Below are 19,356 nucleotides of genomic sequence, written 5' to 3'. Positions count from 1 at the left end.
AGAAGCCCAGCTCTCAGCCTGTCTCCATAGCAGAGGTGCTCCAGCCCTCGGAGCATCTTTGTGGCCTCCCCTGGACTCACTCCAACTGCTCCAGGTCTTACTTATGTCACGGCTCCAGAGATGGATGCAAGACTGCACAGGGGGCTCTCACCAGAGTGGAGCAGAGGGGGAGAATCCCCTCTCTTGACCTGCTGGTCATGTTGCCAGTGATGCAGCCCAGGACACAGCTGGTTTCTCGACTGGAAGTGCAAACTGTCAGGTCATGGGGAGCTTCTCATCAACCAACCCCCCAAGTCCTTCTCCTCAGGGCTGCTCTCATTCCAGTCTCCTCCAGCCTTTATCTGTGCTTAGGACTGCCTCAACCCAGATGCAAGACCATGCACTTGGCCTTGTTGAACTTCATGTGGTTTGCCTGAATGCCCTGAATTTGTAAATAGTTTTATTTCTTCTGTCATTGCTCAAAAAGAACTCTAAGCAATAGACAACCAACCACAGCACAACACCAGGACTTGTTTCATGAACAGAGAAAACCAATTGCTTTCTACAGATTTTTTCCCTACCTCAAGCTCATAGTTAACAAGTGTCTTCCCTACCATATCCTCTCAGCCTCCCCAGGTCTCCCCATCCTTCCCTATTCAGTGCGCCCTCAGCAAGTTTGCCAATGACACCAAGATGTGTGGATCGGTTGATCCGCTGGAGGGAAGGAATGCCATCCAGAGGGACCCTGACACACTTGTGAGGTGGGCTGATGCCAACCTCATGAAGTTTAACCATGCCAAGTGCAAGGTACTACACCTGGGTCGGAGCAATCCCAGGCACAGCTACAGATTGGGCAGAGAAGAGATTCAGAGCAGCCCTGCAGAGAAGGACTTGGGGGTGTGCTGGGCAATGAGAAAATGAACGTGAGCCAGCAGTGTGTGCTCACAGCCCAGAAAGCCAACCATATCCTGGGCTGCATCAAAAGGAGCGTGACCAGCAGGTCGAAGGAGGTGATCCTGCCCCTTTATTCTGCTCTCGTGAGACCTCACCTGGAGTATTGTGTGCAGTTCTGGTGTCCTCAACATAAAAAGGACATGGAAGTGTTGGAACAAGTCCAGAGGAGGGCCACGAGGAGGATCAGGGGACTGGAGCACCTCCCATATACAGATAGGCTGAGAAAGTTGGGGCTGTTCAGCCTGGAGAACAGAAGGCTGCGTGGAGACCTCATACCAGCTTTCCAGTATCTGCAGGGGCCTGTAAGAATGCTGGGGAGGGACTGTAGTGACAGGAGAAGGGGTAAAGTGTAAAAAAACACGAGAAGTTTAGACTGGCTATAAGGAGGAAGTTCTTTACTGTAAGGGTGGTGAGGCACTGGAATGCGTTGCCCAAGGAAGTTGTGAATGCTCCATCCCTGGCAGTGTTCAAGGCCAGGTTGGACAGAGCCTTGGGTGGTATGGTTTAGTGTAGCCATGGCAGGGGGGTTGGAACTAGATGAACTTAAGGCCCTTTCCAACCCTAACTATTCTATAATTCTATGATTCTACTCATCCTGATGGCAACTAGCTAAGAGCCCGCTGTGACATGACTGGGTAAGTAGGTTACACGGGCACTTACAATCATGTAGTCCTCTCCGAAAGGACACTGACATGGGTCTCTCCTCTGTGAGGGTGATTATCGCTGAGACGTCCACCCACCTCTCCCCTGATTTCACTGAATTTGATGTATGGTTTAAAGCTCACTGGAGGAACAGCAGATTCCTCAACAACAGAACCATTCAATATGCTGAAAAAAAACAATCCCCCTAATTTTTCTCAGGAGTGTTAACTCATCTTCCCATCAACACTTTTTAAAATTAACACTAGAAACTTTAAACGAAGCTTGTAAATATCAATCCTTCTCAAAACATTTACAGTCACCCTATTTTTGTTGTCTTCTGCCCCCTCATACCCTGTTCCTGATTGATGACTGGGATAACATCTTCCCCACACATATATGTACACATACAGTTTCTGTAGTCTTCTTCCACTGACCAAACAGAAACAGAAACCTGACTCTGAATTACTCCTCTGTGGTTAATGGGAACGTTACTTACCTGAATGCCTGCTTTTCAAAGTAATATGCATAGTAGTAACTTCAGGTGGATTTAGGTTGCACTTCCAGAGAGACACAGTGTGCACGTGTACAACCACTGATGCCATTGTGAACAAGTACCTAAGTTCTGGGTTTTGCAATCCCATGTGCTACAGTTCATCTAATCCTCAAAAGGGAAAAAAAAACCCAGACAATTTGAAACATTACCTTAATATTGTAGGGTAATCATGAGGAAGGCCTAAAAACATCCACCTGCATTACCTGAGGGTTTGCAGGTTCCACAATCAGGTTAAATGGGAAAACTGTGGTTCAGTCTAAAGACCTGCACTTCTCTTTCACACACCCATTTTGAACTTCTTTCAGTTTTTTATATTTAGTCCTATCTGCTTTACAAAGCTGCATGGCAGTAAGTTTGCTCCCAATTGCTCCTCAAATCCACTGCCACAAAGCATTATCAGTACCTTTGTGAGGTACTTCTTGAGACAACAAAAACGCAACCTAAGCATACAGAACATTTCTGCAACATTTATATGAAAACTTAGGATGTCAATGACAAGAAATTAAGCACATTAAGCACTTGGGAAACCACACAACACAGAATTATCCTCTGGGAACTGTGGCAACGTATGTGCAGCTACCATACCTTCTGCCTTCCTAAAGCCAGTCATTTCAGAAATTCAGATTTGTAACCTCCCCACTTACTGCAATTCTTACTTTATCAATAAGGAATAACTTGCTAGCAAGTAGCTTAGAAACAAAGCCCTGATCTACAATTTGTATAAACTATTAAAAGAAAGGGTACTGACAATGTTTTTAATGTTAATTTTTGTGTATCTACAAGCACGCTTATGGTGGTCCAAGGCCACAAGTACTTCCAACCCTGCAGTCCTATTCCAAGTTAAAAATGACTGAAGCTGCTTGCTCTCACTCTGGGAGTTTCAGAGGCTGATTTTTGTTTATGAAAGCCTTAAGACCCTAATCCCCACTTCAAACAGTAAACCACTCTTCATGAAATACTGACATGAAGCTTTAAAAACAGCGAGCACAGCTCAGCTGCAACATGTCATTATCGTAAATTTCAAATTTGGGACTGCTAAAGGATAAGAGACAGCTACCGTAAAGCACCTATTACTGAACAGCCTACAACATTTAAAGTATCTAGTCGGCAAATACACATTTAAGTATCTGAATAACGTAGTTAAAAGTGCTCCACAGGCTCCACAGAAATATAAGGAATCTTAATGACAGCAACCTCTATACATTCACCTTCACTTCTACTTCTTACCACATGTCACACCCCATTATTTCCTGGTAGCCCAGGGAAACACAAGGGACTATTAAACAAACAGGTGCAGAGATTTTTAACTGAACTTCTGCTCACTTTAGAGTTAACTTATACAAAGGCAGCTCAAGTCTATGACCTGTACATGATGTCCTTTCTAAATGTGTTGCTATAAAACAGTATTATTGGTATTAACATACTCTCAGCATAAACTTTTTTGTTTAGGAATAAAAATTCCAACTGAAGTTCAAAGAATCATAGAATCACAGAATGGTTTGGACTGGAAGGGTCTTTAAAACTCATCCAGTTCCAAAACCCCTGCCACACACAGGGGCACCTTCCACTAGGCCAGGTTGCTCCAAGCCCCATCCAACCTGGCTGTGAACATTTCCAAGTTCCAAAATATTTTTTCCAGATTCATTTTTGACAGATGGACTATCTAGTACAGTTGATACTCCAGTAAATCAAACTGTCTTCCCAAATATATTTTTAAACAAAACAAACAAAAAAAAACTGAAATCAGCAATTACTGAATGTGTAAAAACAAACTCTCTGAAGTTACAAACAGGCATATGTGGCCAAAATAATAGGTTTTGCTTTTTAATCAGCTGCACAAGGATTTTTATTCACTGTATATCATTATATAGAGATTTGTATCTTAATTTCATCACTACCAAGATTAGATATAAGGCTACTTTTCCTACTTGACCTGCTCCTCACTTTGTAAAACTCAAGTAGTAAGCAGATGACTTCAAACCTGCAGACTTGAGCAAACACAGCACAGTGTCATTCTACGGATCTAAACTGTTTCTAAGGAGAAATGAGGGGGATCTATTACCTGCCTGAGATGTACATTTCTCAGAGAAAGGGTGACGGCAAGTATTCCCAAGTTTCCCATCCACTCTGTCTCTCCTCACTGTTCCTGTCAGGACTCTGCTGGTCAACATGAGAACCTTATGTTGGGAAAACTATGTTTTTGTCAGGCACTCTTGATATGCAAGCACTGGAAAGGCAAGGCACTATCAGGCAAATAAATCACTACACTTTAAACTACAGCACTACAGCAGCCTAAGGAAATATTACACTGCAGAAATCTCTTTGCTGAATTATTTCCCAGCTCTCTGAAACACCAGCAGGACTCCATGCACCTAGCAGCCCTCCAGAGGAACAAAACCCACGTAAACCCCACCCCGTGGCGAGAATCAGCTTCCCCCAACCAAACCTGCACAGATGTTACTGTCGGCTGTTCCCTGCCAGCCTTCTTCCCATCAACGCAGGCCCCTGGGAAGCAGCAGCAGCACAGGCACTCCAACACGACAGTTGTACACACCAGAGCTCTGCAGCAGCAGATTCCGCCCCCCCCCATAGCCTGCAATGTGCTGAACCAGTGCCGTGGCCGCACCTGGCTTACCTCCCCTAACATCGCTGCCACGGGACACACGCTACACGCCTCAGTTACTACGCGCACACAGAAACTGTTGCCAAGCTGTAAGTAGCGTCTCTCCTCCACCCCTTGAAGCTGCAGGACGAAAACAGCAGAAAAGCAGCAAGCAGGTTTTGGACTGTGGGCAAGGAACAGCCCCTTGTGACAAACTAGCAGCACTGGCAAGAAGCAATTACTCCACACAGCTATTCCTAGACAGAGGAGTCTCCAAGCTGCAGCAACACTATGAGAAACAGTACAAATTGCTTGCCCTTACAAGTCACTTCATGTTTTCTTCAGATACACACCCTTTCAAACACCTCTGCAGCAACTGAAATCCTCCCCTAGCAAGCAAAGATTACACTGCCAAAAGCCCTGCCACAGAAGTGAAAGAAACACCAAGCTTACATTTTGGGTCTTCTTTCCTTACAACCAGTCTCAGCCATGTAATGTCTGATGTCACTGGAGTACCAGTATGTGGAAGTACTATGGGAATTGTAGTTTTTTTCTCTGCAGAAGCACGAAGACAGGGGATCCAGGACTGCACTATGAGCTCTGGGAACTCTCTGCTTCATGCAGAGGCTAGCAAGTACAGACCTACTGCTTTATTTAGCCAGGAAACTCTTCTCAGATGGGAAATCCCTCTGGTTCTATTCCAGGAAAGAAGAAAAGCCTGTGGGAGGTTTTGAAATGCACCTTCTCCTCCTTCCCACACATGAAGTCGTTTCTAAGCAATTACTGTGAGGTGGTAACAAGCCTCCAAAACCATTTAAGCTGTCAACTTCCTGATAACCCAGTGAGGAGATGTTAATGGTTCTAAATACACATACATTATATGCATAATGACGTTGTATTTAACAGTACAAGAGCTCTTATGCCAAATTTGACATCTCTTGTGATTTCGGTATCTCCACATAAAATTGCTTTTTGTCACTGGTAATGATGTACCCACCACTTTTGCTCCTGTCTCCAGGAGCAGGCCACGGGCAAAGGATCCTAAAAGTGAGGGGAAGAAAAAATAAATTACAACTTTCTGCAAAGCTTTCCTCCATTGCGGAGGCATTTTCACTAAGTCACAGCAGCATCACCTTGCTCCACAAAGCCCCTTCCCTCACCCCAATGTAAAGTCTGACAGTGAACTGCACGCTCCTTTGGCCTCGGCAAGACAGAGGGAATGGGAGGAAACCCAGACACCACAAAACCAGTTTAGGCATAAATCATTTGTGCTAGCCAGGGAACAGCGTGTAACAGAAAGCACAAGACGACCTTTTCCAAAGGACTTACCAGCTATGTGAAAGCAAAACACTGTACAGGGAAACTGCTGAGAGAACAGTCTGAAGTCAAAATGCAGTGTACCTCTTTGCTACCATCCAGCAGAAACTGTCCTCACAACCCTAACTCCTACAAAGTAGCTGGAAGTAGTAGTTAGCTGCACCACTGGACACCCCCTGAAGATTTCAAGGGTTTCGGCAACACCTATATGGAGAACATTAATATCAACGTACAAATATTTATAAGGGCGTTTTAAACTTGTAAGTTCAAGTAATTTAGCATGAAGATGATGCTTGCACACAAGCTCCCAGCAGCAACCTGGCCATAGGAGTGTGAATTCATGCGAGTAATAATACACTTAAACCAGCAGATTGCAGCAATGCTAATAACGCAGCAGAACATCTGCTTATACACTAGACTTAAGCAGTAGCAGTCATTCTTCGGGAGCCTTCCCCACACCAGGGCAGCTTTTGGGAGGCTTTTTACTGTAACAGGAAATGTAAAACTGTAACAATTCAATCAAGAACTGCTGAAAAGGGGAAGGAAAAATAAATAAATAAATAGATCGGGGAATGGGAGAAATCTGGCAAAAAAATCCGGAGGAAAAAGAAGCAGCAAAATATAACTTTTTTCCTGAAGCTGAACACTTCAACGTACTCCCTTTCACAGCCTCTGAGAAGGGCTCCTGCCTTACCCTACTGGGACTCCAGGCTATATACTACTTGCTTACTCCACCGCTCTTTTCTGCTCTTCCCGTGCACAAACCTGTTATTTAGTGTGCCAGCCCGCTCACGGCTCTATTAACTCCCCAGCGCCCACAGAAACGACTGCTTACGACAGGCAAGTGTAACACAGCCTTGTACTTTCGCAGACATGTCCTTTATTTCACGGTTCTGCCCTAACAGCAGCCACGGCGGGTCACCCCGCAGCACCTCCTCCACCCGGTTCCTCCCCTCACAACGTCCCGCCACCGCTCACCCCCCAGCTCCAAAGCTCAGGCCCCAGCCCCAGCCCCGTCCCGGCGGCGGGGCGGTAGCGCTGACGCCTCACCTCCGCCCGGGAAGCCCCATGAGGACACACAGACAGAGTTAGGGCACAAACCGCCACCATCTTAGCCTCCCCCTCCCGCCGTGAGTGGCAGCACCGCCCCGGCCATTGCAGCCGCCCCAACAGCCGCCGCCGCGAGCGCCCCCCAGCCCGGTTGGGGGCGGAAGGGAGTGAAGCGCGCACTCGGTTAACGGCCGTCGGTGGGAGAAACCACTGCGCGGGGGAGAGGGAGGGTGGAAAGGGAAGGGGTGAACCATTGTGGACCGGGACGGGGGAGCCGGCGTGGAGGGGGGAGGGAGGTGGAGCTGAGGCAGCGCAGGGAAGAGCCGAAAAATAGGATCAGGAAGGGATTAGCCTCTCGAAGAGCAGAGCCTCTGTTTTCCAGCTGTATTAAGTATTAGAAGGGCAGCTGAGCAGGTTACCTGACAGCCCCTCTTAGCTGCCATGTTCGTCCCGTGCTGAGGAAAGCGAAAAACTGACAGAATTGCACCACAAAAGGGTCTTGTTTCCCCCCCGGAGTGGCGGAGAGGCTGTGTGGTGTTTTATCACAGAATCACAGACTGGTTGGAGTTGGAAGGGACCTTGAAGCTCAGTTCCAACTCCCTGCCACAGGCAGGGACACCTTCCACTAGATCAGGTTACTCCAAGCCCCGTCCAACCTGGCCTTTTATTTCTCAATGTTTCCTCCTTCCTACAGCAGCGAGTGTTAAATGTGCTGCTGAGGACATTGCAGCCCCTTAGCTTGCGTGGTGAGCAGGTGGGTGGTTATCCATCCCTTGTTGGCTGGTCAGCGATGAGTTCCTCACTGAGCTTCACTCAGTCCCACCTTTGGTGAAGGAGGTTTGCTCTGTTGGGGATCAGGAGCAAGGCAGACACCCCTACAAAATCCACTTTGCACCTACACAGCTGTACCCTGGCCTTCCAGACCAAGCTCACCATGTAAAGCCATTGATGATGGCTGGTGATGAGGAGCTGAAGAATGAAGGGATAATGCAGACTGGGGCTCCCCTCTCTTACTTCTACCCCATCCTTTATACGAAGTGATCTAGTGCAAATCTGTAACCTGCAGCTGTTAGCAACAGAGAAACCTTTCAAATATGCTAAGAAGGCAAGTGTGTGTTTAAAAATGTGTTAAGAAGGCACCAGAAGAGATCCAGGGCTTCCCCAGACAGAATAAACATTGTGTTTATTCAGGCTGCACACATACCAGTACAATACAACTGTTCTGAGGAGACTCTGCACAATGGGAGACAGAGGAAAAGCTGCTCCTGGCAAAGCAGCATCAACGCAAGCTGCACAGCCTTGCCTTTGTCACAGTCCGAGGATCCAGAAAGCACAAAGCACTGCACTGCCATTTATTTTTCCAGCAGAAAGACTTTGTTAACAGTCTCCAACCTGACGAAGGGGCGATAAACAGTGTGAGACCTGTTTCCTGTCAGTAAGCTACCTCAAGAAGAGTTGTGTGGTGTGTCTTCACACAAGGTAGAGTCTCTTTCAGGTGAGTAACAAATTACTGATACAATAAATTTTTAATGCAGTATTTCACAATTCATTTTACAGCAAGAATGTTTTTAACCAACATAAGCATTTTTCAGAGACAAGTTCCCTTTACAATGACACTGGAACAGTGGCAGAATGTGCTTCAGATGGTTTTTGTAACAAACGCACATGCAGGAGGGGCTTTATTTTGTCAGAACGTGATCTCTCCTGCTAAGCTCTCATCATGCCCTTGCACACACTCATCACCAGTAACAGGTTTGTCAAAATACAAAAATACATAGGGCTCCTATAAGTTGCTGCAGGTTGACAGGGTTAGGAGGCACCAAGCTGGTTGGCTGTGAGGAAGCAGAGAGGAACACACGGACTGCAGAAACAAGGAAAAGCATGAAGATGAATGAGAAGTGGGAGCCAGAAAAATGCAGCACAGAAATCCTGAGGTACTGGACTGCTCTGAAAACCCACAGGGGATGGTGGATGGAGAAGAGCATAGCTGAAGGCAGCAGCAGGGAGCGTGCTGGGTACAAGGGAAGTGGGAAGCAGCCAGAGAAGTGAATGGGGTGCATATCCTCCCTCAGGAACCCCAGGCTGAGCTGAGAGAAGGTCTGGCATTAACTATTTCTCCAGAGACCTCATCTTAATGCTGAGGAAAGAAGCAAAGGTCTGAGATGGGGACAGGCTATCCCTTCCTCAGCTTTGTGGAGGGAGCAAGAAAACCCCTGCCAAAGGCTGCAAGAAAGTTTAGAGGATTTTTTTACAACATGACAGAGCAAAGATGGAGATGCCAAAAAACCCAACCCCTCAATTGTTGCTGGCAACTGGCAGGCACATGCTTCTGGTAACAGGTTATTCTGCTATGCACCAGTACACCAATATAATAGTCACCCCAGGGCACGCACTGGTGCACTGTAGTTCTGTACCCCTCTCCCAAACAGTTGCTTAGGTGAAGGAAGCCTGGCTGACAGAGGTCAGGGGCAGCAGAAGAGCCAGCTGGGGCTGCCTGCGCTCCCTCTGCTGGTGTTGAAGCAGGGCATGGGATCAAGAAGTTGGAGAACTTTCCTACCAGAGAGGACTTAAAATCAAGTTCCCAAATGTGAAGGAGAAGGTATTCCTCTTCCTGAATGCAATTAGCGCATCCTATCCGCAAGTTTAGGAAGAAGCTCAATTTGCAGTGAACACTTTAGCCTGAGTATGTATCTTACATGAGGTATGAGCAGCATGCTCTTCATTTAAAAAAAAAAAAAAAGAAAAAAAATAGTATCACAGAATGGTTATTTCTAACAGAAAAGTTCAGTGCAATGGGAAACTCCTGCTCCCACTGTCGCTTCAGTCTGAATGCCCCCCACACCCTACCCAGGGCAGAGTCTGACTGAGCGACCAGTGGCCTGAAAATTCAGCTGGCATCCAACCCAACGACACAGCACCCCCTAAATAAATACAGGGTACTCACAGGAAACAGTGTGCTTCCCTGCATGTGCTGTGGGTCTCTCCACAGTGCTTAAATTATCCTCCCATCCTCAGGTTTGGGTTCCTGCTGTTTAGTCCCAGTTTCAAGAATCCTGTCACGCACTCCCCACATCAAACACCACAGACAACAGCTGAAGGCAAAGCCACCTTCCCAAATGTATCACACAAAATACATTCTCAGTAAGGCAAATGCCGGTTCCTCATTTATTTGCTAGTGGTTTTCGGCCACCACTCGGGTATACTTGCAGTGAGCTTTACTTTATCACCTCCGCTATTTAGGTAGAGAGCTTCATTTACATTAGCTAACCTCAGAAGAGCTATACCGAGTTCACCTCCTCCAAAACGGAACTTGCCGGCTGACTTTCCTGATTCAGTTACAATATCAGCACCCTCGGGAATGCTGTCTGTGGGAAAAGGAGATGCAAACTGGACTGGCAGCAGCCGCTTGCGAATGACACCCACATGGTGGGTCCTGGCTGTCAACTCCTGTCCAATGTAGCAGCCTTTGGTGAAGCTGATGCCATTCATGTAGGCCAGGTTTGATTCCAGTGGGAGGGCAACGCCAGGAGGTAGATCTTTCACACCTTCAGGAATTCCTAGGAAAAGAGTAAAACCAACAGGTAAATGTGGAAAACTCTTCAGTATTTAAGATTCTTGCAGCATGCTTCCTCCATAAGTTATAACAGCAAGGGGCCCCATAGAAAAAATGGATAAATAACAAACTTCCAAAAACCCTGGTGCGGGCCTGAGCAAATCATTAGGCATAAGCAGTTAGCAAAGATTCTTCTTGAAATGCAAACAGAACTGCACTGGAATCTGGTTTTATGAAGCTTACAGCACCTCAGAAGCATACCAATGAAAACTCAAAGCACCCAGAATGATGTAGAATCCATCCAAAGGCATTAATGCTAAATCCTGCTCACTTGCACCCTGCAAGCGGATTTTAATCATACAATCATAGAATGGTTTGGGTTGGAAGGGACCTTAAAGAGCATCCAGTTCCAACCCCCACTGCCTTGGGCAGGGACACCTTCCACTAGACCAGGTTGCTCCAAGCACTGTCTAAACTGGCCTTAAACACTAACAGGGATGGGGCAGCCACAGCTCCTCCGGGCAACCTGTGCAGGGCCTCACCACCCTCACAGGGAAAAACTTGTTCCTCAGATCTCATCTGAGTCTCCCCTCTCTCAGTTTAAAGCTGTGGTTTAGGCCCAGCCAGTAGCTGAATCCAGGACAAAAGCCATTCCCCCTTGTCCTATTCCTACATGTCCTTGTAAAAAGCCCCTCTCCAGCTTTCTTGTCAGCCCTTTAGGCACTGGAAGCTGCTCTAAGGTCTCCCTGGAGCCTTCTCTTCTCCAGGCGGAACAAGCCCAGCTCTCTCAGCCTGCCTCTGTAGCAGAGGTGCTCCAGCTCTCAGAGCACCTCCATGGCCTCCTCTGGACCTGCTCCAACAGCTTCCAGTGCTGCAGCACACACTGCAGGGTCATGCTGACCTTCTTGTCACCCAACACGCCCAAGTCCTTCTCCTCAGGGCTCCTCTCAATCCAGTCTCCCCCAGCCTGTATTTGTGCTTGGGATTGTCCTGACCCATGTGCAGAACCATGCATTTGGCCTGGTTGAATTTCATGAGATACGCACAGGCCCACCTCTCAAGCCTGCCAAGATTGCTCTTTCAATGTCAATTAAATGTCAATCCCTCTATTAGTATCAGTAAGAGTTCTTTTCTTCGGAAGTACGTAAATTAGCCAACTGTTTTTCTTCAAGCTCAAACACCAAATGTCTGTATAACTAGCTTTTTTTGGCCAATGACACAAAAAAATTATATTTTTGTTTTAACCAGTGCTGGACCCAGCCTTTTGCATCAGTGCAGCAAGACAAGCGCTGTTGTTTCAGGGAGGCAGCACAGAGGCTAGCCCAGTTTGACCCATTAACAGCTTGCTTTTCCCAACCAGATGGATTCGCGTTTCGCAGAGGATCATCATCTTTCAGTCTGCCAATTGAATTACTATCCAATTGATTTATTATCTTACTTGCCACTATCGGCATGTACAGAGTAAAGTCAAAAGCACTGTGAAGGCACGGGGGCTTCCAGAACTGAGCTCCCTCTCAAATCAGGCGTACATCCCTTTCACCTCTGAGATAATTCTGTGCAACCATTCATACATTTGTAAGAAAATAAGTTAGTGTTTTCTTCTCCTTCCTTAGCAACAAGGAAAACATAGAGACTGACCAAAAATAATCAAAATTACTCAAGCCACACAAGTTTTCCTCTAAGAAGATGAACGATCCTGGTTTTCTTTTGCTGTCAGCATTCCTGACCTGCCACCCTAGGAAACTGTACCCAGATTCTGCCACCAGACAGAATTATAACTACCAAATCACTTTTTTTCCCCTCAAAGTAGCAAATAATACCTGTACTTACTAACAAGTTAAAACACATCGACCAATGCAGCTTTTATAATTTATTCCTCTGTCTTAGATCAGCATCTGGACTCTCATAATATGAAACTGTGATAATACATGAAAAAAAAAAAAAATCCCCAAATCCAGTGCAAAACAGATCTTGGAGTTTACCTTGTTTATACCTGTGCCTGTGGTATTCCTGAATGTTTCCAACATGACTCCCAGGGATAATCTCTGACAGATTCACTCCTTTCTTTGTGACAACTCTCCAGCCCATGACTTCTGTTCTGGGGTCAGGACTTAAAACTGGAGCCTGGTCTGCATATTTTGCAAGGGAACTGGCAATGTCTCCAGCCTGCTCCCCAGGGATGACGGCCCACAAAGAGAGGTCAAGGCAAGGGGCAATGTTTACTTTCCTCCGGATCTTGTACAGTTTCAGATGTTTTTGTATGGCATCCAGGACGCCACTGTCACACTCCAGCAGGATGTGAGGCTCTTCTTCTGGACTCTCATGAAGCCTAAAAAAAGTAACACTGACAAGGTTAGAAAAACAAACCACCACAGCAGCAGAAGCCAACATGTTTATCTCAATCCTGGTGCACATCCAGAGGTCTGTGGAGTTTCACCAAAGGCTGCCAGCACACACTCAACTCCCTGTACTAAAATACCTGAACTTTTTCAGCCATCCATTCTTCTTTTTCCTAGCAAATACTGCCCTCACTTCTCCTGGGGACAGAAATGAGTCTGACCACGCAGCCTTCCCAAAAGAAGCCTATCTGTGGTGTTCCTCAGGGTGTTCAATATCTTTGTCAGGAGCAATGGACAGTGGGATCATGCACACTCTCGGCAAGTTTCCAAAGACACAGAGCTGTGTGGTACAGACAACATGCTGGAGAGAAGGGATGTCATCCAGAGAGCCCTCGACAGGCTGGAGAGGTGGGGTAGTATGAACCTCATGAAGTTCAAGCAGACCAAGTGCAAGGTCCTGCACCTGGGACGGGGCAATCCCAAACACAGATAAAGGCTACAGGAGGGTGGACTGAGAGCAGCTCTGAGAAGAAGGACTTGAGGGTGCTGGTGGATTAAAAGGTCACCATGACCCGGCAGTCTGAAGTTGCAGACCAGAAACCAACCATGTCCTGGGCTGCATCCCCAGAGTGTGACTAGCAGGTCAAGGGAGGGGATTCTCCCCCTCTACGGTGCTCTGGTGAGAATCCCCCTCACACTCCTGTGTCTACTTCTGGGGCCCCAACATAAGAAGGACGTGGAGCTGTTGGAGTGCGTCCAGAGGAGGCCACAAAGATGCTCCAAGAGCTGGAGTACCTCTGCTATGGACACAGGCTGAGAGAACTGGGCTTGTTCAGCCTGGAGAAGAGAAGGCTCCAGGGACACCTTAGAGAAGCTCCCAGGACCTAAAGGGGCTGACAAGAAAGCTGAAGAGGGGCTTTTGACATGGGCAGGTAGGAACAGGACAAGGGAGAATGGCTTTAAACTGACAGAGGGGAGATTTAGATGAGATCTGAGGAGCAAGTTCTTCCCTGTGAGGGTGGTGAGGCCCTGGCACAGGTCACCCAGAGAAGCTGTGGCTGCCCCATCCCTGCAGTGTTCAAGGCCAGGTTAGGTGGGGCTTGGAGCAACCTGGTCTAGTGGAAGATGTCCCTGCCCATGGCAGGCGGGTTGGAACTGGATGAGCTTTTAAAGACTCTTACAATCCAAACCAAGCTGTGATTCTAAGATCTAAAGCAAGGCAACTTCCAGCAGGAGGCCAAGCTTCGCTCAGTTGTGCTTCCCATTCATTATTCCTTTAACCTGACCCAACAGTTTGCGTGACACCTGTTTCCCACTAATCACCACGACACCTACAGCAGGTGGCTATATGGTGTAATTACTATGTGACATGTCATGCCGCCTTGTCAGTGACTATGGCACCTGTGAGACAGTACAAACTGCACATTTCAGATACATCCCAGACATACCCTCAGATGCTACGCTCAGTGCCTCCCCTGAGGGCTGCCTTAACAATACTGAAATCATTACACTTTCCTGCGAAGGTAACTCACCGAGACCGCTGCTAGTGATGAAAAATACAAGGAGCAAAGGCTTTTTTGGCGCACTAAAGGTAAAGGGGAATCTCTATAGAGGCCGCTGTGTTCCTGTGAGCACGGAGAAGCGCACCCCCGTTTCCATATTAACAGTACGCACCGCCCCCGAGCCCCGCCTCGAAGCGGTATCGCCCCGCCCCTTCCCGCCCCTCCGCTTGGTCTCACCTGTAGAGGATGAGGTCATACAGGCAGCGGCCCTGGACATTCAGCGCATGCGCATACAGCGCTCGCGGCAGGGCCGGTCCGGCGGGGGTGCCGTCCTCCGCGACCAGCTGCGTGACGTCGTTGGTGAGGAGCCCCTGTAGGAAAACGGCGGTCTCGGTGCCCCGCACGTCCAACAGCGCCCGGCCCAGCTGGAAGCAGGCTGCGGCCCCGGTCCCCCCGCCCCGCCACAACCGGCGCATACCGGGCAGGGTCGTTGTTACCGCCGCGGCTCTCGCCCTCACCAACATGGCGGCAGCCAGGCCGAATGCTGTCAGAGACGCGCGCCGCCGCTAGCTGCCGCCGCCGCCATGTTTTGTGTGTCCGTGAGTAGGGCACCGCCTCCTGGCGGGCTCCGCCCTCTGCCGCCGGGGTGAGCGGGACTGGGCTTTTGGGGGGCTGGCACTGTGCACCCCCAGTTCTGGGTGCCTTCCCGCTGCACGGGGCGGCCGCAGCACATTCGGGTGCCCCTGCCAGGCAGGGGAGCGCTGCCCCCAGCCATGGAGCTGGCGAAACAAGCGCCCTAAACCGCGCCGAAGTCCCGCGGTTCGTTGTGCGAGCACTGGGGGTCTGCTCAGGCCACCTCTCCCCAGCTCTGCGAATTCCTGCCCACTTAGACCTTCCCCGCTGAGCCCTTAATACCCTGGAAACCGCGGGCAGGTAGGGTAGTAGCTGTGCCCCCCAGTGAAGTTTTGGCTAACAGGCTGGAAAACGCTGCAGAGGTTTCTGGTTTCCACTCTAATGCTGCATTGTTTCTGCTCCTGTAAGATCCATTACCTGCCCCATCCTTTTTGCAAGGGCAGGTAGTGGTAGGACAAAGGGGAATGGCTTGAAACTGAAAAAGGGGAGATTTAGATTAGATACTAGGATGAAGTTCTTCCGTCTGAGGGTGGTGAGGCCTTGGCAAACGTTGCCCAGAGAAGCTGTGGCTGCCCCATCTCTGGCAGTGGTCAAGTCCAGGTTGGATGGGGCTTGGAGCAAGCTGGTCTAGTGGAAGGTGTCCCTGTCTGTGGCAGAGGGGTTGAAACTAGGTGAGTTTTAAGGTTTCTTGAAGCACAAACCATTCTATGATTCTATTATCCTCTTCTAACACTCTTGGGAAAACTGTCAGTAGGTCTGTTTTACAATAAACAGTAAGTGTTTGGCAGTGGGAATATCTACTAAGCAGCACTGCACACAAATAAAATCCCCATGTTATTAGTGTGAGGCTGAAGATGCTGTTCGCTTGCCCCTTGAACATTTGTTAACCCTATGAGAAGTGGGCTCTGAAGGGCCTTGATAGCCCCAGGTTTGGCTGCAGCTCCTTATGCTGGAATTCATCCCACAGTTCAAGAAATGGCCATGAGTCATGCCTGTCATTTGTAATTGCTTTTCTCCAGTTGCCACAATTTGCTTTAAGGCCATTCTGCTCCTTGCTGCTGTCAACACCAGTACGTGTGCAGCTCTACAGGGAGGGGTCTCAGCTGACCCAATATGAACCTTGTGAAAGGAGCCATCAGTGTTCACTGGGACAGGCAGAGCTGGTGCCAACCACTGGTGAAAATCCACAGCACCTAAAACCCTGGGTGAAGCTGCTTGGTGTTTTGGGAGCTGCAGATGTGACAGCAGCGGAGAGCATGATCAGCCAGTTCGCCCTTGGGCAGGACCAGGCTTTCCCTGTATGCCCCAGCAGTGATAACCTTATCACATATCCCTACCCGTGTAGGGACAGATCTGCTCCCAGTGGTGACAGGCGATGCGGCCCCGAGTTCAGCACTGGCCCTGCTCAAAGGCAACACTTGTCAGGCAGCTGCACAGGCAGAGCAGGTGGAGAAATAAAGACAGGCAGTGGATGCGATTCGAGGTGACCTTCGCATGTGAGCATGCTCTGCCCGGCTGCTAGAAAATGCTGTGAGTGAAAAACAGGGCTGAAGAAACCTGCCTGCCTTTAAACCAGGGCTGAAGATTCAGAGAGCTGATGCCCATTGTGGTGTTTTTCACTCCCTGGATGTGGGAATGTGCCAAGAGTGGGAGCTGCGTGTGTTTTGCTTTTCAGAATTCCAGGAAACGGGGGAAAGTCAGGACTCTGGAAGCACAGCTGGGCTGAGGCACCATGGTCCCGCAGCTGGATCCAGCTTTGGCTCTTCCTTACCTGGTGCCACATCCCACCAAGAGGTGGGGACAGGCAGTGGCCATCTCACAAGCAGCCCTTTTTCGTCTCAGTGCATGCCCATGCTGACTTGTAACCATCACGCGTGTTGTATCAGACCCCACACAGCATATCTGAGAGAATGACAATGGAAAGTAAAGTGAAAATGGGAAGGAAACAGGAAGCCAGTTTGAGCCTTTATATGGTTTTCTACTTTTTACAGCTTTTACACATTTATCTCTGGATTTTCTTTTAGCGCAGAGTTATGGTGCCAGTAAAGTAGTGTTTAAATGCTTCACTGGTCAGAAACTACAACTCCACCAGTTTAGTGTATTAAATTAGCTCAGGGAATGATTTAAGGAAAGCCATAGCATAGCCAAGACCTGCAACGCTGAATGTCTAGGGGGTGTTGTGCCAACCCTCACTCTGTGTGTGTCTATCATAACTAAAAGCAGAGGACCTGAAACTTAGTCAGAGGGACAACATGATTCGTAGAGCTTTCCATCAGATTAATTTGGCAGACACTGGGTGATTCTTCCCTGTCCTCCACCTCCATGACTCAATGCTTTTTGGATGCAGTTACAGGGACTTTAAACCCCACTAGCACAGCAGGACCCATCTCCAGTAGGATCAAATCCTTCCACCTTTGCTCATGAGAACAATACTGCCCTTGAGTGATACTCTTCCACTGGACTAATACTGTGGGACTGAGTAATGTCGTATCTCTTGCTGCTATCCATGTTTGGAGCAGAGATTGCATCTGACCTGCTGTGCTTTAAGCAGTAAGCATGGTGTTACATGAACTTGTCTGTTGTGTTTAAAGCTCCCAGACATGGTCACGGATCCTCTCCTTCCAGCCTTCTGAAACCACAGTCTCAGCTCAGCAACTGAACAAAAAGGAAAGCCTGATAAAACGAGTCTGTCCCCTCAGTTCTTTTCTCCACATCTTATGCTTTGAAAGCAATTGAGGAGCATCACATGTCCTAGATGCTGAAACAAAATGACAGAGGCAGGCAGAATTTTGTAAAGCAAATTCTCTGTGATACTCAGTTGAATACTGCCAGAGTCTTTGGTATAAGATATCTGATTTTATACCAGGAAAAGTCCTCCTACATAGGATTCATCTATTCAGATGTGGACATCCACACCTGAGTGGGCTGGTCTCCTTTGTAGGTGATGGAGATAAAAAAACACTTCAGGAGTCTTTGTTTCACGCCAGAGCTTCTGTGTAAGCTGAATCTGATCAGCTACATAGAGGAAGTGCCCGTTCTTGCCACAAACTCTTAAGTAGTCCTGGAGACACCAGCTCCTGGGGACACCTAATGACAGTGGAGATCAGTCTCTCCTCCATACCTAAGGCTTTCCACATCATAGTGAGACTGTGAAATGTACAGCTCTCCCTTATTCAATAGCCTGGTGAATCATTGCCACCAGCTTTCTCATTTCTAGTGGTGGTGGTTGGAGGAGAGCTGGTGGCACAGGGTGGCAGTGTGACAAGATGCAACATCCCCAGCTAAGCCCTATCCCAAAGGGAACCTCCTCCAAAATCCCCCCTTGGATCTCTCATCCAGGCATGTGTTCGGGTCAACCAGAAACCCTTCTCACAGCTAAAAAATGGTGGAAAAGGACAGATCTTCTCTCCTTGTTCCTCACCGGTCCCCCGGCAGTTGCACAAGCTGCCATCAGCCTCTTGCTCCATCAGCTTTCCACTCTCTGCTCCCCCACTGCCAGAAACCCTGCTGTGTCTGGGGCTTGCTGGCCTCTGTGGCAGCAGGACAGCCCAAAACTCCCACCTGCAAGGGCTCATCCTTGGCATTTTTTCATCCAAAACTCATCTGCACTAGCATGAAGTGGGGATAACTGCTGTCTCTGCAGCCAGCCCTGAGGGTTAGCACTCTTAGAATTGCTCCAGCTTTTTCACGGGGTGCTAAGCACAAACTCACATCCACAAACCCACATAAGTAGCAGTTATTCAACCCTAACCCTGTGCATTAAGTACTCCCAAAGCTACACTCTGGGAGGTGAGTTGCAGGCAGCCAGTAGCTGGGATGTGGGACTGTGGTAAACCCTAGTAGCACTTCTGGCATGGGGACAATATCCCACCATCTTAGAGAGGAAAACATGGATTGTGGCTGGCCTGGGCAATGCAAAGGCCAGTGAAGATAGGGAGGGGAAACTGCAAGGGAAGTGGGCTGGACACAGATGTAAAGCAAAGTGGCAGCTGAGTTTGCAAGGAGTGAGTCCGTACACCAAGGGGGCTGTTCTGTGCTAGTGGGGCTGAAAATGAAGGTAAAGCTGTTACTAGCATTTCCCTAGGGGGAGTGATTAGCGACTACTGAGATGCTGTTGACAGGAATACTGCCTGCAGCATGGAGCAGCTAATGAAATAGATGAATCTTGAGGTTCCAGAGAGAATGGGACGCTGGAAAGTCAGTGGTATTTTTAGCCTGGCTGTCTAAAGAAA

At 48.4% G+C, this 19,356-nt stretch overlaps 1 protein-coding gene across 2 annotated transcripts; it reads right to left on the bottom strand.

Moving 5' to 3' along the window:
* Positions 1-10,239: 10,239 nt before the first annotated feature.
* IBA57 (iron-sulfur cluster assembly factor IBA57) lies at positions 10,240-15,079 on the bottom strand. Of its 2 annotated transcripts, none has more exons than XM_061354746.1 (3): positions 14,729-15,079; positions 12,633-12,979; positions 10,240-10,654 (listed from the first exon to the last, which is right to left on the bottom strand). In XM_061354746.1, the coding sequence occupies exons 1-3, from the start codon at positions 15,013-15,015 to the stop codon at positions 10,263-10,265; spliced, it is 1,026 nt and encodes a 341-aa protein (XP_061210730.1). In that variant the 5' UTR covers positions 15,016-15,079; the 3' UTR covers positions 10,240-10,262. The 2 variants fall into 2 exon arrangements, with proteins under 2 accessions (XP_061210730.1, XP_061210731.1); XM_061354747.1 differs by lacking the exon at positions 14,729-15,079 and adding an exon at positions 14,522-14,583.
* Between the last annotated feature and the right edge of the window lie 4,277 nt (positions 15,080-19,356).

Source organism: Neopsephotus bourkii, unplaced genomic scaffold (assembly GCF_033783945.1).
Source record: "Neopsephotus bourkii isolate Nb327-2 ecotype Australia unplaced genomic scaffold, CSIRO-AGI_Nbou_v1 NB_745, whole genome shotgun sequence".
In the NCBI taxonomy this organism is placed as follows: Eukaryota; Metazoa; Chordata; class Aves; order Psittaciformes; family Psittacidae; genus Neopsephotus; species Neopsephotus bourkii.
Note: the sequence above shows the minus strand (reverse complement) of the source record. Positions and strands in the feature narration are given on the sequence as shown.

What these genes read in the sequence shown, in the direction of transcription:
- IBA57 (XM_061354746.1), bottom strand. Translation starts at nt 15,015, where the DNA reads ATGTTGGTGAGGGCGAGAGCCGCGGCGGTAACAACGACCCTGCCCGGT. An exon ending in TATGACCTCATCCTCTACAG is followed by an intron (nt 12,980 to 14,728) that starts GTGAGACCAAGC and finishes TACTTTTTTTAG; the next exon opens with GCTTCATGAGAGTCCAGAAG. An exon ending in CAGGCACAGGTATAAACAAG is followed by an intron (nt 10,655 to 12,632) that starts GTAAACTCCAAG and finishes CTCTTTTCCTAG; the next exon opens with GAATTCCTGAAGGTGTGAAA.